Below are 16100 nucleotides of genomic sequence, written 5' to 3' on the forward strand. Positions count from 1 at the left end.
CTCTCTACGGTCAGGGCGTGACGGTGTCTTTGGTTTGCAGTTGAACAAAACCCCCAAATCTGATTAATTTACTAAATGTTAGCTTATTCCACAAAGTATTCCTAAAATGGCCCAGACAATATTATTGGCACCTTCTAGAAATAGTTTGAAATAATTAGATTTCAAGCAGGTGATTCTCCTTTACTTTGGAATTGAACTCATTGTGGTGAGTTGTAGAAGCTTGCAATATAAAAATCACTCATGTAACGGTTTTCTTCCTGGGATGAAGGAGAGGACCAACACGCAGCGCGGCTAGTGTTCAACATGATTTAATAAAGAATATATGAGAACACTACAATCAACAAAACAAGAAAATGTGAAAACCAAAAGCAGTCCTATCTGGTGCAGAACACAAAGACAGAAGACAACCACCCACAATCCCCAACACAAAACAAGCCACCTATATATCATTCTCAATCAGGGACAACGATTGACAGCTGCCTCTGATTGAGAACCATATCAGGCTGAACACAGAAACAGACAAACTAGACACACAACATAGAATGCCCACCCAGCTCACGTCCTGACCAACTCTAAAACAAGCAACACACATAAGAACTATGGTCAGGACGTGACAGTACCCCCCTCCTGAGGTGCGGACTCCGAACGCACCCCTAAATCTCAAGGGGAGGGTCTGGGTGGGCATCTGTCCGCGGTGGCGGCTCCGGCGCAGGACGAGGACACCACTCCACCATTGTCTTTGTCCCCCTCCTTAGCGTCCTTTGAGTGGCGACCCTCGCCCCCGACCCTGGTCTAGGAACCTTCACAAAGGTCCCACCTAGATAGAGGAGACAGCTCAGGACAGAGAGGTAGCTCAGGACAGAGAGGCAGCTCAGGACAGAGGGGCAACTCCGGACTGAAGGGCAACTCCGGACTGAAGGGCAACTCCGGACTGAAGGGCAACTCCGGACTGAAGGGCAACTCCGGACTGAAGGGCAACTCCGGACTGAAGGGCAGCTCCGGACTGAAGGGCAGCTCCGGACAGAGCGGCAGCTCATGACTGGAGGGCAGCTCATGACTGGAGGGCAGCTCATGACTGGAGGGCAGCTCATGACTGAAGGGCAGCTCATGACTGAAGGGCAGCTCATGACTGAGGGGCAGCTCATGACTGAGGGGCAGCTCCGGACTGAGGGGCAGCTCCGGACTGAGGGGCAGCTCCGGACTGAGGGGCAGCTCCGGACTGAGGGGCAGCTATGGCAGTTCCTGAATGGCTGGCGGCTCTGGCAGATCCTGACTGGCTGGCGGCTCCTGACTGGCTGGCGGCTCTGGCGGCTCCTGACTGACGGGCGGCTCTGACGGCGCTGGGCAGACGGGCGGCTCTGACGGCGCTGGGCAGACGGGCGGCTCTGACGGCGCTGGGCAGACGGACGGCCCAGACGGCGCTGGGCAGACGGACGGCTCTGACGGCGCTGGGCAGACGGACGGCGCTGGGCAGGCAGGCAGCTCAGACGGCGCTGGGCAGGCAGGCAGCTCAGACGGCGCTGGGCAGGCAGGCAGCTCAGGCGGCGCTGGATATACTGGACCGTGCAGGCGTACTTGCTCCCTTGAGCACCGAGCCTGCCCAACCTTACCTGGTTGCATGTTCCCCGTAGCCCGACCAGTGCGGGGAGGTGGAATAACCCGCATTGGGCTGTGTTGGCGAACCGGGGACACCATGCGTCAGGCTGGTGCCATGTACACCGGCCCGAGGAGACGTACTGGAGGCCAGATATGTTGAGCCGGCTTCATGGCACTTGGCTCAATGCTCAATATAGCCCGGCCAGTGCGGGGAGGTGGAATAACCCGCACCGGGCTATGCACACGTACAGGAGACACCGTGCGCTCTTCCGCATAACACGGTGTCTGCCCGTACTCCCGCTCTCCACGGTAAGTATGGGAAGTGCGCGCAGGTTTCCTACCTGCCTTCTCCACACTACCCTTTAGCCACCCCCCAAGAAATTTGGGGGATTTCTTCTCGGGTTTCCGTGCTAGCCGCGTACCTTCATAATGCCGGTTCCTCTCTCCGGCTGCCTCTGCTCTCCTAGCTGCCTCCAGCTGTTCCCATGGGAGGCGATCCTTTCCAGCCAGGATCTCCTCCCATGTGTAGCAACCCTTGCCGTCCAAAACGTCTTCCCGTGTCCATTCCTCCTTTCTCTGCTCCTGCTGCCGCTGCTGTCGCTGCCCGTAGCCACGCTGCTTGGTCCCGGTTAGGTGGGTGGTTCTGTAACGGTTTTCTTCCTGGGATGAAGGAGAGGACCAACACGCAGCGCGGCTAGTGTTCAACATGATTTAATAAAAAATATATGAGAACACTACAATCAACAAAACAAGAAAATGTGAAAAGCAAAAACAGTCCTATCTGGTGCAGAACACAAAGACAGAAGACAACCACCCACAATCCCCAACACAAAACAAGCCACCTATATATGATTCTCAATCAGGGACAACGATTGACAGCTGCCTCTGATTGAGAACCATATCAGGCTGAACACAGAAACAGACAAACTAGACACACAACATAGAATGCCCACCCAGCTCACGTCCTGACCAACTCTAAAACAAGCAACACACATAAGAACTATGGTCAGGACGTCACAACTCATTCAACCAGTTTGAATAAATAAAATGACTCATTCTCCTGTTCTGTGTCACTGTGTGTACTGCAATGAGCACGGCGAAAAGAAAGATTACCAGATAATTATCTGAGGAGGTCAGACACAAGATTGTAGCCAAGCATGGACAATCTCAAGGTTACAAGTCCATCTCCAGAGATGTTGATGTTCCCGTTTTCACCAAAAACTGGATGGAAGATTGCAGCGAAGGATTATTTTAATGGTGGAGAAAGTTTTGACAGTTTCAACTACCAAGGCATTTTGGAGCGCAACGTCGGACCCGGTGTCAGAAAGCTGGGTCTCCGTCAAAGGTCATGGGTCTTCCAGCAGGACAATGACCCCAAACACACTTCAAAAAGACCCCAGGAATGGTTCAAGACTAAACGCTGGACTGTTCTGAATTAGCCAGCATTGAATCCCATTAAAAACTTGTGGAGGGATCTTAAAACAGCAGTTGGGAGAAGGCACCCTTCAAATCTGGGAGAACTGGAGCAGTTTGCACAAGAGGAGTGGGCCAATCTGCCAGTACAGAGGTGCAGGAAGCTCAAGCGCTTGATTGCAGTTATTTTGACCAAAGGTTGTGCTACCAAATATTAAGTCTAGGGTGTCAATAATTTTGTCAATGCCATTTCTGTTTACTTTCTGATTTAAATGGATATATTACGTTCTGAATCAAAAACAAAGGTTCTGTAATATTAACAGTGAAATAAAGAATTTTGGAGACCAAATACTTTGGTGACAATATATTTGGCCCCGACTGTATACATTTCTTCTTAGTATTCAGTGTTTTATTAGGATCCCCATTAGCTGCTGCTAAAACAGCAGCTTCTCTTCCTAGGGTCCGAACAAATCGTAAAACATGACATGATACAAAATAACAACTAAAGGACAGAACTACATGAATGTAAAATAAGAATATACACTTTTATACACGGTATATCTCTATAGAAAACAACACATGGCTTTCGCAATGCACAGCGCTGATCATTTCTAAACCACTTAAGACACACTCATTCAATCAATCATACGTTCACATTTACGCCGACACATACACTTTCACTATCACTAGTTTCACCAAAGGTCCTTTACTTCTGTTCATAAAAGGAACAGAACAATTAATCGGATGGCGCTTCACATACCGTCCTTCGCTCTCGTTCAGTTCATAAATGAGCAGAACAATTCATTCGATGCGGATTCACCAAAGTCGTTCACCCCCAGCTCATATATAATGAACCAAAATCTATCAGACACGTTCACTATCCCTGCTTATATGAAATGATACGAAATAAATGCTTGTTCAAGATAGCATGCATAGGTCGTCGCAGGTATGTGGAGATCTTCACCAGTGCTGTAATAATCTGTGCAGACTATTCAACGACATTGATCACTTGCACCATGTTTTTATAATGTAATCTCAACTGCAATCCAGGTCATTTCATTCTGCTATTAAATGAAGTAGAGTACAGTGATAACACATGAATATTTTGTATAAATAAGCATTGTATTCCCATTTCAACTTTGCTGTTCTTTTAAATGGTTGAAAGCTCAGGGATAGACATTTGGGTGACAACTAAACCAAAAATCAGACGTTGTTTTTCTATTGGCATTTGGTTGTGCTTTTAGATGGTCGAACGCAAAGTGATAACGCATTGGAAATCGAACAAACTTTTCACTGTCTTTTTGAGTGAGTGAACATACAGTAGGCTGTAATCTCATTGATCAACGTGTCGTGTCTTTACTATGGATGAAATTATATATGACATGCTATTTTAGCAAATCAATTCTCTGTAATTAATATTACCTGATTAAACTAATTATGTAAATGTAATTAACTAGGAAGTCGGGGCACCAAGGAAGAATGTTTATAGAGCTGTTGTCTTCGGAATAAATACTCTTAAAGATCTGGTAATCTTTTATATATATATATGTGTTATTTCATAGTTTTGATGTCTTCACTATTATTCTACAATGTAGAAAATAGTCAAAATAAAGAAAGGCCTTGAATGAGTAGGTGTGTCTTAACTTTTGACCGGTACTGTACGTGTGCTATATAGGAAGTGGCTTTAATGAGCCAATGGGGATTCTTATCGGAAGAGTTTTGACGCTGAATGTACAGACAGGAGACAGATAATGTTTCACGAACCTCCACCATTAAAACAGTGTCTGTGTATGTCACAATTAAAGATTGTGTGACCACTGCGCTCAGAACAGGTCTGTCAACCAAAATGTAACAGAGTTAAACAATTGTGTTGCTGGTCCGTACTCAATAAATGTACTTTTGGGAACAGTCAGATTGTTTGATGGATTATTTTTGTTCTCATGTCTTGATTGATTTACCCAGAAAATGTGAAAATAAAATACTTAGCAACTCTTGGAGGACAAATGGACGTTGCCTTCACAAACACTTTATTTTTTTATCTTTTTTTCCTCTCCGATGCATTAGTTTTCGATGCATCTGAGCTTTGTCTCTCCCTCTCTCCGTCTCTCTTGTCCATGGTTTCCCACAGAACTCCAACAGTGAGAACCCAAACTGTGTGGGTATCGAGGGAGTGTTGGAGGCCTACTTCCAGAGTCTCCGAACTGTTCAGCTCTACGGGCCCACCAACTTCGCTCCTGTCATCAACCAGGTGGCACGGTGAGAGAATGACAGCACACACACACATACACACACGCGTGCGCGTGCACGCACGCATGCGCACGCACGCACGCACGCACACAGTGCATTAATAAAGTATTCAGACCCCTTGATTTTTTCCACATTTTGTTACGTTACAGTCTTATTATAAAATGTATTAAATAGTTTTCCCCCCTCATCAATCTACACACACTACCCCATAATGACAAAGCAAAAACTGTTTTATTTTATTTTAGCAAATGTATAAAAAAAACTACAAATATGACATTTACATAAGTATTAAGACCCTTTAATCAGTAATTTGTTGAAGCACCTTTGTTATCGATTACAGCCTCGAGTCTTCTTGGGTATGACGCTAGAAGCTTGGCACACCTGTATTTGGGGAGTTTCTCCCATTCTCCTCTGCAGATCCTCTCAAGCTTTGTCAAGTTGGATGGGGGGTGTCGCTGCACAGCTATTTTCAGGTCTCTCCTGAGCTGTTCGATCGGGTTCAAGTCTGGACTCTGGCTGGGCCACTCAAGGACATTGTCCCCCTAGCCACTCCTGCATTGTCTTGGCTGTGTGCTTAGAGTCATTGTCCTGTTGGAAGGTGAACCTTCACCCCAGGCTGAGGTTCTGAGCACTCTGGAGCAGGTTTTCATCAAGGACCTCTCTGTACTTTGCTTTGTTTGTCTTTCCCTCGATCCTGACTAGTCTCCCTGCCACTGAAAAACATCCCCACAGCGTGATGCTGCCACCACCATGCTTCACCATTCACACAATCCTGCCTCGAGGCTCTACGGACAGTTAGTTCGACCTCATGGCTTGGTTTTTGCTCTGACATGCACTGTCAACTGTGGGACCTTAAAAAGACAGGTGTGTGCCTTTCCAAATCATGTCCAATCAATTGAATTTACCACAGGTGGACTCCAATAAAGTTGACGAAATATCTCAAGGATCACCGACAACAATGAGACAGCCTATAGGGAGGAGGTCAGAGACCTGGCAGTGTGGTGCCAGGAGAACAACATCTCCCCCAACATGATCAAGATAAAGGATAATTGTGGACTACAGGAAAAGGAGGATCGAGCACGCCCCCATTCTCATCGACGGGGCTGTAGTGGAGCAGGTTGAGAGCTTCAAGTTCCTTCACCAACAAACTATCATGGTCCAAACACACCAAGACAGTCGTGAAGAGGGCACGACAAGACCTATTTCCCCTCAGGAGACTAAAAAGATTTGTCATGGGTCCTCAGATCCTCAAAAAGTTCTACATCTGCACCATCGAGAGCATCCTGACTGGTTGCATCACCGCCTGGTTTGGCAACTGCTCGGCCTCCGACCGCAAGGCACTACAGAGGGTAGTGCGTACAGCCCAGTACATTCACTGAGGCCAAGCTTCCTGCCATCCCTTTTTGTACGCTGCAGCTACTCTCTGTTTATTATCCATGTATAGTCACTTTACCTCTACCTACATGTACATATTACCTCAATTACCTCGACTAACCGGTGCCCCCGCACATTGACTCTGTACCGGTACCCCCTGTATATAGCCTCTCTACTGTTATTTTATTGTTGCTCCTTAATTATTAGTAGTTTTTTTTTCTTTTTTTTTCTTATTTTATTTATTCATATTTTACTTCAGTTTATTTTTGTAAATACTTTCTTAACTGCAGTGTTGCAGTTCTTGACATAAACCGGTATGCCTGGTACCTACTACCATACCCCGTTCAAAGGCACTTACATGTAAATATTTTGTCTTGCCCATTCCCCCTCTGAATGGCACACATGCACAATCCATGTCTCAGTTGTCAGTTCCCTTCATCTACACTGATTGAAGTGGATTTAACAAGTGACATCAATAATGGATCATAGCTTTCACCTGGTCAGTTTATCATGGAAAGAGCAGGTGTTCTTAATGTTTGTGTATACTCAGTGTACATACGTGTTTTGACTTGCTTGACACAATACGAGAGTCACATTGACTGTACGCAAATGCATACAGTATGCAAACACACAAACTCTCAAACCCTCCCCCCCACCACACACACACACACACACACACACACACACACACACACACACACACACACACACACACACACACACACACACACACACACACACACACACACACACACACACACTCCTCTCCTCTGCAGTATTCCACCCGTAGGCTGCCCTAGCCCCCATGAGTTACTTTGACATGTTCTCCCCTGAGCTGTCAGTCTCTGTCTCTATCGCACTCCTTCTCACTCTGACAGGCAGACGACCTAGCTTAGCTGCTCTCCACTGCCTCCGTGTGCTCTATTTCTGCAAAACTCTTAATAATTGGCTTAGCTGGGGCCTTGGGACCATTACAACTTGTCAGGAGTTGTGTTGCTGAATGTTGTATAGGACACTGTAGTACTAGAGAAGGCCGTGTAGTTCATATAAATATAATTCATTATATGGTTTAATAGGTGTAGTATTAGGAAGGAATAGTAGGTGCCATTGTGTGTTTTACTGGTATTCCGGTGTTATAAAGGTGTCCCTGGATACGTTCCATAGAAATAAGCAGAGCATAGAATATGAATTATGGAAGATCTTGTGATCTTGGTTTTCTCCAGGTAGGAGGAAAGACTCTCCCTAAATGGGCTGCTTAAGGTCTTGTCGTGGAAAAATGAGAGAAGGTGAAACTCGCGACTAGCGACTTGCAGGTGCCGAGACCCAGCGGGATGACTCAATCCCGTTTTATGAAACTGTTCTGATGGATGACTGTATATTTGCATCTCACAGGAGAAACACACCGTATCCTCTGAGACGAGAAGTTCCCAGCAAAGTCCTGGGGTCACTGAGACTAGAAGAGGTGTGAAAACTGAGGAAAACTTTAATCGTCTAAATGAATGTTACTGTTAATTAAATTGTCGTGTTTGGTTTGTAAGTACTATGGATTTATTGTGACAGGGGAACTGTGTTATAATGTTTGTCAGACAGCGGTCAATTCAAAGAGGGAGCGGCACAGGGGTGCCCAGGGCCTGCATTTATTCACATACAGTAATAATGGAGTCAGATTGATGAATAAAGTTTAAACAGAATTTTCATTCAACTACATAATGGTGACAACTCATTGTCAGTCGATGGGGATTTTCACCCAACTACAGTCTCATACCTCCCACCTTAGTAAAAATACACAATTTCTCAAACTAAATCCCCCAAAATGTTGTATGTATTTCATGAAACACATTTTCTAATGGCCCTGTTATGTACTTCCTGTTTATTTTTTGTGTACCAAACATTAAGAGCTCTTTCCATGACATAGACTGACAAGGTGAATCCAGGTGAAAGCTATGATCTCTTATTGATGTCACCGGTCATAAAAGTGTTGCATGGTCTTGACTGTTGTCATGAAAGAGTTGCGTTGTCTAGAGTGTTGTCATGAAAGTGCTGCATTGTCTAGACTGTTGTCATGAAAGTGTTGCGTTGTCTAGACTGTTATCATGAAAGTGCTGCATTGTCTAGACTGTTGTCATGAAAGTGTTGCGTTGTCTAGACTGTTATCATGAAAGTGTTGCGTTGTCTAGACTGTTGTCATGAAAGTGCTGCGTGGTCTAGACTGTTGTCATGAAAGAGTTGCGTTGTCTAGACTGTTGTCATGAAAGTGCTGCATTGTCTAGACTGTTGTCATGAAAGTGTTACGTTGTCTAGACTGTTGTCATGAAAGTGTTGCGTTGTCTAGACTGTTGTCATGAAAGTGCTGTGTGGTCTAGACTGTTGTCATGAAAGTGTTGCGTGGTCTAGACTGTTGTCATGAAAGTGCTGTGTGGTCTAGATCTGTTGTCATGAAAGTGTTGCATTGTCTAGAATGTTGTCATGAAAGTGCTGCGTGGTCTAGACTGTTGTCATAGAAGTGTTGCGTGGTCTAGACTGTTGTCATAAAAGTGTTGCGTTGTCTAGACTGTTGTCATAGAAGTGTTGCGTTGTCTAGACTGTTGTCGTAGAAGTGTTGCATTGTCTAGACTGTTGTCATAGAAGTGTTGCGTTGTCTAGACTGTTGTCATAGAAGTGTTGCGTTGTCTAGACTGTTGTCATAGAAGTGTTGCGTTTTCTAGACTGTTGTCATAGAAGTGTTGCGTTTTCTAGACTGTTGTCATAGAAGTGTTGCGTTGTCTAAACTGTTGTCATAGAAGTGTTGCGTGGTCTAGACTGTTGTCATAGAAGTGTTGCGTTGTCTAGACTGTTGTCATAGAAGTGTTGCGTTGTCTAGACTGTTGTCATAGAAGTGTTGCGTTTTCTAGACTGTTGTCGTAGAAGTGTTGCGTTGTCTAGACTGTTGTCATAGAAGTGTTGCGTTTTCTAGACTGTTGTCGTAGAAGTGTTGCGTTTTCTAGACTGTTGTCGTAGAAGTGTTGCGTTGTCTAGACTGTTGTCATAGAAGTGTTGCGTTGTCTAGACTGTTGTCATAGAAGTTTTGCGTTGTCTAGACTGTTGTCGTAGAAGTGTTGCGTTGTCTAGACTGTTGTCATAGAAGTGTTGCGTTGTCTAAACTGTTGTCATAGAAGTGTTGCGTTGTCTAGACTGTTGTCGTAGAAGTGTTGCGTTGTCTAGACTGTTGTCATAGAAGTGTTGCGTTGTCTAGACTGTTGTCATAGAAGTGTTGCGTTGTCTAGACTGTTGTCATAGAAGTGTTGCGTTGTCTAGACTGTTGTCGTAGAAGTGTTGCGTTGTCTAGACTGTTGTCATAGAAGTGTTGCGTTTTCTAGACTGTTGTCGTAGAAGTGTTGCGTTGTCTAGACTGTTGACATAGAAGTGTGTTTTTGGGGTGGGAGTGCAACTCAATATTAGGAAGGTGTTCCTAATGTCTGGTATACTGAGTGTATATAAGTATGGCAATATACTTTCCAGTGAATGTGGCGTCTCTTTTGCTTAACTTAATAGAGTGCGGTGCTGTGGCTCGACTGTGGACGCGAGAACTTCATGAATTCTCGTTCAATATGGTGCTATATTAGCATAATGATGATGGTGATATAGCTGATGATTAGCACTTGTTTGAGAAAATTAGATTAATAATATAATGGTACACAAACATCCACACAGTCGTGAAGAGGGCACGGCAGTGCCTTGTCCCCCTCAGGAGGCTGAGAGTTCTACCACTGCACCATCAAGACCATCTTGACTGGCTGCATCCCCGTTTGGCATGGCAAATGCACCGCCCTTGACTGCAATGCGCGACACAGGGTGGTGCGGACAGTTAAGTACATAACTGGGGCAGAGCTCCCTGCCATCCAGGACCTCTATATCAGGTAGTGTCCGAGGAAGGCCGAAAAATTGCCAAAGCCCCCCAAGCCATAGACTGTTCAAAACGGTACGGCTCTCGGACCAACAGGCTCCGAGACAGCTTCAACCCCCAAGCCATAAGACTGCTAAATAAAATAGCCGGACTACCAAATAGTAAATTAATGGTACACAAACTATCTGCAATGACTCTACCTTGCACTGACCCTACACACTCACTAGACTATATATACAAACCATATACACACTCACACACACACACACACACTACATTGACACTCCCACAAAAAAAACACACACATTCACATACATTACACACACGCATACCGACACAACACAAACACACATACATATTACACACGCACCCTCACACACTTTTACACTCATCATTTGCTGCTGCTGCTCTGTTCTTTATTTCACTCGTATTATTATCTATCCTGATGCCTAGTTACTTTACCCTGCCTTCATGTACATATCCACCTCAAGTACCTCGTACCTCTGCATATTGATATGCCACTGGTACTCCATGTACATAGCAACATTCTTGTGTATTTTATTCCTCTTGTGTTACTATTCTGGGAAGGGCGCATGTGACAAATACGATTTGGTTTGATCAAGTTTCAACCTGTGCTGTGTTGCTCCGTGCAGGTGTGCTGAGGATGTGACTGACGGATCCCAGTACTTTGTGCTGTTGATGATCACAGACGGAGTCATCTCAGACATGATGCAGACCAAGGAGGCTGTGGTCAATGTGAGTGTTCATCACAACTCAGTGATGTGTGTTGTTGACATTGGTGGGCCTTAAGTTTGTGTGTGTGTCCCAAAATGTGGCACGGGGCGTCAAAATTATGTAATTTCCTGTGCGTGCATGTGTGTGTGTGTGTGTTTTTTTTCTCCGCAGGCTGCCGCTCTGCCCATGTCTATCATCATAGTGGGAGTGGGTCCTGCTGAGTTTGATGGTAAGTGTCTGTCCGGTGCACCCTATTCCCTATTCCCTATTCCCTATTTACCCAAAGGTGCTATCTAGAACCGAAAAATCTTCTTAGGCTGTCCCCATAGGAGAACCCTTTGAAGAACCCTTTTTGGTTCCAGATAGAACCCTATTGGGTTCCATGTAGAACCCTTTCCCCAGAGGGTCTTCCATGGAACCCAAAAGAGTTCTACCTGGAACCAAAAGGATTCTACCTGGAACCAAAAAGGGTTTGCCTATAGGGAAAGCCAAAGAACCCTTTTGGAACCCTTTTTTCTAAGAGTATAGTGTACTACTTTTGACCAGAGCCCTATGGTCAAAAGGCCTGTTCAAAAAAAGGATCAGAGAATGAATCTAGTACTGAAAGCATAAGCTACAACTAGCTAGCACTGCAGTGCATAAAATGTGGTAAGTAGCTGATTCAGAGAGACAGAGAATAGTTGAACAGTTTTGAACAAATACATTCCTTCAAAAATGAAGGAGAAGCAAGAGAAATAGAGAGAGATAGCTATATTTTGTAGTATTTTTTTCATTTTCACTTACTTAGCTAGCAAATGCAGGTAGCTAGTTTAGCATACTCAAATAGAGAGGGAGGCTATGTTAGCTGGCGGGCTATGGCTATCAAACACTGTAACTCTTGCAAGTCAAGGTAAGCTTTTGGTTTTATTAATTTATTGCCACCAGGGCCGCCGGTGTAACTGCTAAACTGTTTGCTGTCTGTACACTATACTGCATTACTGTAAAGGGTTTACTAATGCGTTAGTTCTATTAGCTATGTTGACAATGATGTTAGCTAGCTAATATGGTGACAATGATGTAGGCTATGTGTAGTGGTTAGCGGTTATGATATGAATGTTTATTTATAAAAAAATAAAAAAAACACCTTTATTTAACCAGGTAGGCTAGTTGAGAACAAGTTCTCATTTGGAACTGCGACCTGGCCAAGATAAAGCATAGCAGACAACAACACAGAGTTACACATGGAGTAAACAATAAACAAGTCAATAAAATGGTAGAAAAAAAGAGAATCTATATACAATGTGTGCAAAAGGCATGAGGTAGGCAATAAATCGAATAATTACAATTTAGCAGATTAACACTGGAGTGATAAATCATCAGATGATCATGTGCAAGTAGAGATACTGGTGTGCAAAAGAGCAGAAAAGTAAATAAATAAAAGCAGTATGGGGGGTGATGTAGGTAAATTGGGTGGGCTATATACCGATGGACTATGTACAGCTGCAGCGATCGGTTAGCTGCTCGGATAGCAGATGTTTAAAGTTGTTGAGGGAGATAAAAGTCTCCAACTTCAGAGATTTTTGCAATTCGTTCCAGTCGCAGGCAGCAGAGAACTGGAAGGAAAGGCGTCCAAATTAGGTTTTGGCTTTAGGGATGATCAGTGAGATACACCTGCTGGAGAGCGTGCTACGGGTGGGTGTAGCAATCGTGACCAGTGAACTGAGATAAGGCGGCACTTTACCTAGCATAGCCTTGTAGATGACCTGGAGCCAGTGGGTCTGACGACGAACATGTAGCGAGGGCCAGCCGACTAGGGCATACAGGTCGCAGTGGTGGGTCGTATAAGGTGCTTTAGTAACAAAACGGATGGCACTGTGATAAACTGCATCCAGTTTGCTGAGTAGAGTATTGGAAGCTATTTTGTAGATGACATCGCCGAAGTCGAGGATCGGTAGGATAGTCAGTTTTACTAGGGTAAGTTTGGCGGCGTGAGTGAAGGAGGCTTTGTTGCGAAATAGAAAGCCGACTCTAGATTTGATTTTGTATTGGAGATGTTTGATATGAGTCTGGAAGGAGAGTTTGCAGTCTAGCCAGACACCTAGGTACTTATAGATGTCCACATATTCTAGGTCGGAACCGTCCAGGGTGGTGATGCTAGTCGCGCGTGCGGGTGCAGGCAGCGAACGGTTGAAAAGCAAGCATTTGGCTTTACTAGCGTTTAAGAGCAGTTGGAGGCCACGGAAGGAGTGTTGTATGGCATTGAAGCTCGTTTGGAGGTTAGATAGCACAGTGTCCAAGGAAGGGCCAGAAGTATACAGAATGGTGTCGTCTGCGTAGAGGTGGATCAGGGAATCGCCCGCAGCAAGAGCAACATCATTGATATATACAGAGAAAAGAGTCGGCCCGAGAATTGAACCCTGTGGTACCCCCATAGAGACTGCCAGAGGACCGGACAACATGCCCTCCGATTTGACACACTGAACTCTGTCTGCAAAGTAGTTGGTGAACCAGGCAAGGCAGTCATTAGAAAAACCGAGGCTACTGAGTCTGCCGATAAGAATATGGTGATTGACAGAGTCGAAAGCCTTGGCCAGGTCGATGAAGACGGCTGCACAGTAATGTCTTTTATCGATGGCGGTTATGATATCGTTTAGTACCTTGAGCGTGGCTGAGGTGCACCCGTGACCGGCTCGGAAACCGGATTGCACAGCGGAGAAGGTACGGTGGGATTCGAGATGGTCAGTGATCTGTTTGTTGACTTGGCTTTCGAAGACCTTAGATAGGCAGGGCAGGATGGATATAGGTCTGTAACAGTTTGGGTCCAGGGTGTCTCCCCCTTTGAAGAAGGGGATGACCGCGGCAGCTTTCCAATCCTTAGGGATCTCAGATGATACGAAGGAGAGGTTGAACAGGCTGGTAATAGGGGGTGCGACAATGGCGGCGGACAGTTTCAGAAATAGGGGGTCCAGATTGTCAAGCCCAGCTGATTTGTATGGGTCCAGGTTTTCCAGCTCTTTCAGAACATCTGCTATCTGGATATGGGTAAAGGAGAAGTTGGGGAGGCTTGGGCGAGTAGCGGGGGGGGGGGGGAGCTGTTGGCCAAGGTTGGAGTCGCCAGGAGGAAGGCATGGCCAGCCATTGAGAAATGCTTGTTGAAGTTTTCGATTATCACGGATTTATCGGTGGTGACCGTGTTACCTAGCCTCAGTGCAGTGGGCAGCTGGGAGGAGGTGCTCTTGTTCTCCATGGACTTTACAGTATCCCAGAACTTTTTGGAGTTAGAGCTACAGGATGCAAATTTCTGCTTGAAAAAGCTGGCCTTTGCTTTCCTGACTGACTGCGTGTATTGGTTCCTGACTTCCCTGAACAGTTGCATATCGCGGGGGCTCTTTGATGCTATTGCAGTTTCCCACAGGATGTTTTTGTGCTGGTCGAGGGCAGTCAGGTCTGGAGTGAACCAAGGGCTATATCTGTTCTTAGTTCTGCATTTTTTGAACGGAGCATGCTTGTCTAATATGGTGAGGAAGTAACTTTTAAAGAATGACCAGGCATCCTCAACTGACGGGATGAGGTCAATATCCTTCCAGGGTACCCGGGCCAGGTCGATTAGAAAGGCCTGCTCGCAGAAGTGTTTTAGGGAGCGTTTGACAGTGATGAGGGGTGGTCGTTTGACCGCGGACCCGTAGCGGATACAGGCAATGAGGCAGTGATCGCTGAGATCTTGATTGAAGACAGCAGAGGTGTATTTGGAGGGCAAGTTGGTCAGGATAATGTCTATTAGGGTGCCCATGGTTACGGATTTAGGGTTGTACCTGGTGGGTTCCTTGATGATTTGTGTGAGATTGAGGGCATCAAGCTTAGATTGTAGGACTGCCGGGGTGTTAAGCATATCCCAGTTTAGGTCACCTAACAGAACAAACTCTGAAGCTAGATGGGGAGCGATCAATTCACAGATGGTGTCCAGGGCACAGCTGGGAGCTGAGGGGGGTCGGTAGCAGGCGGCAACAGTGAGAGACTTATTTCTGGAGATATTAATTTTTAAAATTAGAAGTTCGAACTGTTTGGGCATAGACCTGGAAAGTATGACAGAACTTTGCAGGCTATCTCTGCAGTAGATTGCAACTCCTCCCCCTTTGGCAGTTCTATCTTGACGGAAAGTGTTATAGTTGGGTATGGAAATCTCAGAATTTTTGGTGGCCTTCCTAAGCCAGGATTCAGACACGGCAAGGACATCAGGGTTGGCAGAGTGTGCTAAAGCGGTGAGTAAGGCAAACTTAGGGAGGAGGCTTCTGATGTTGACATGCATGAGGCCAAGGCTTTTTCGATCACAGAAGTCAACAAATGAGGGTGCCTGGGGACATGCAGGGCCTGGGTTTACCTCCACATCACCCGAGGAACAGAGGAGTAGTAGGATGAGGGTGCGGCTAAAGGCTATCAAAACTGGTCGCCTAAAGCGTTGGGGACAAGGAATAAAAGGAGCAGATTTATGGGCGTGGTAGAATAGATTCTGGGCATAATGTGCAGACAGGGGTATGGTGGGGCACGGGTACAGCTGAGGCAAGCCCAGGCACTGGGTGATGATAAGAGAGGTTGTATCTCTGGACATGCTGGTCTCAATGGGTGAGGTCACCGCATGTGTGGGAGGTGGGACAAAGGAGGTATCAGAGGTACGGAGAGTGGAACTACGGGGTCCATTGCAAACCAAAACAATGATAACTAGCCTGAACAACAGTATACAAGGCACATTGATATTTGAGAGAGACACAGTAAGGCATAAAGTGATTGCAGGTCTTGATTGGGAGAGCTAGCTAAAACAACAGGTGAGATAACAGCGGCTAGTCAGCTAACACAGCAACAGCAGGTAAAAATGGCG

At 45.7% G+C, this 16100-nt stretch overlaps 1 protein-coding gene across 1 annotated transcript in view; it reads left to right on the plus strand.

The window, feature by feature from the left end:
- LOC129841104 (copine-9-like) overlaps window positions 1–16100 on the plus strand; it is a 215800-nt gene that overhangs the window by 185825 nt on the left and 13875 nt on the right. The window contains exons 17-19 of the mRNA XM_055909215.1: window positions 5138–5265; window positions 11167–11269; window positions 11420–11477. Coding sequence (XP_055765190.1) covers window positions 5138–5265; window positions 11167–11269; window positions 11420–11477 — 289 coding nt within the window. The remainder of the gene's footprint in view (window positions 1–5137; window positions 5266–11166; window positions 11270–11419; window positions 11478–16100) is intronic.

The sequence above is a fragment of the Salvelinus fontinalis genome, chromosome 3 (assembly GCF_029448725.1).
Source record: "Salvelinus fontinalis isolate EN_2023a chromosome 3, ASM2944872v1, whole genome shotgun sequence".
In the NCBI taxonomy this organism is placed as follows: Eukaryota; Metazoa; Chordata; class Actinopteri; order Salmoniformes; family Salmonidae; genus Salvelinus; species Salvelinus fontinalis.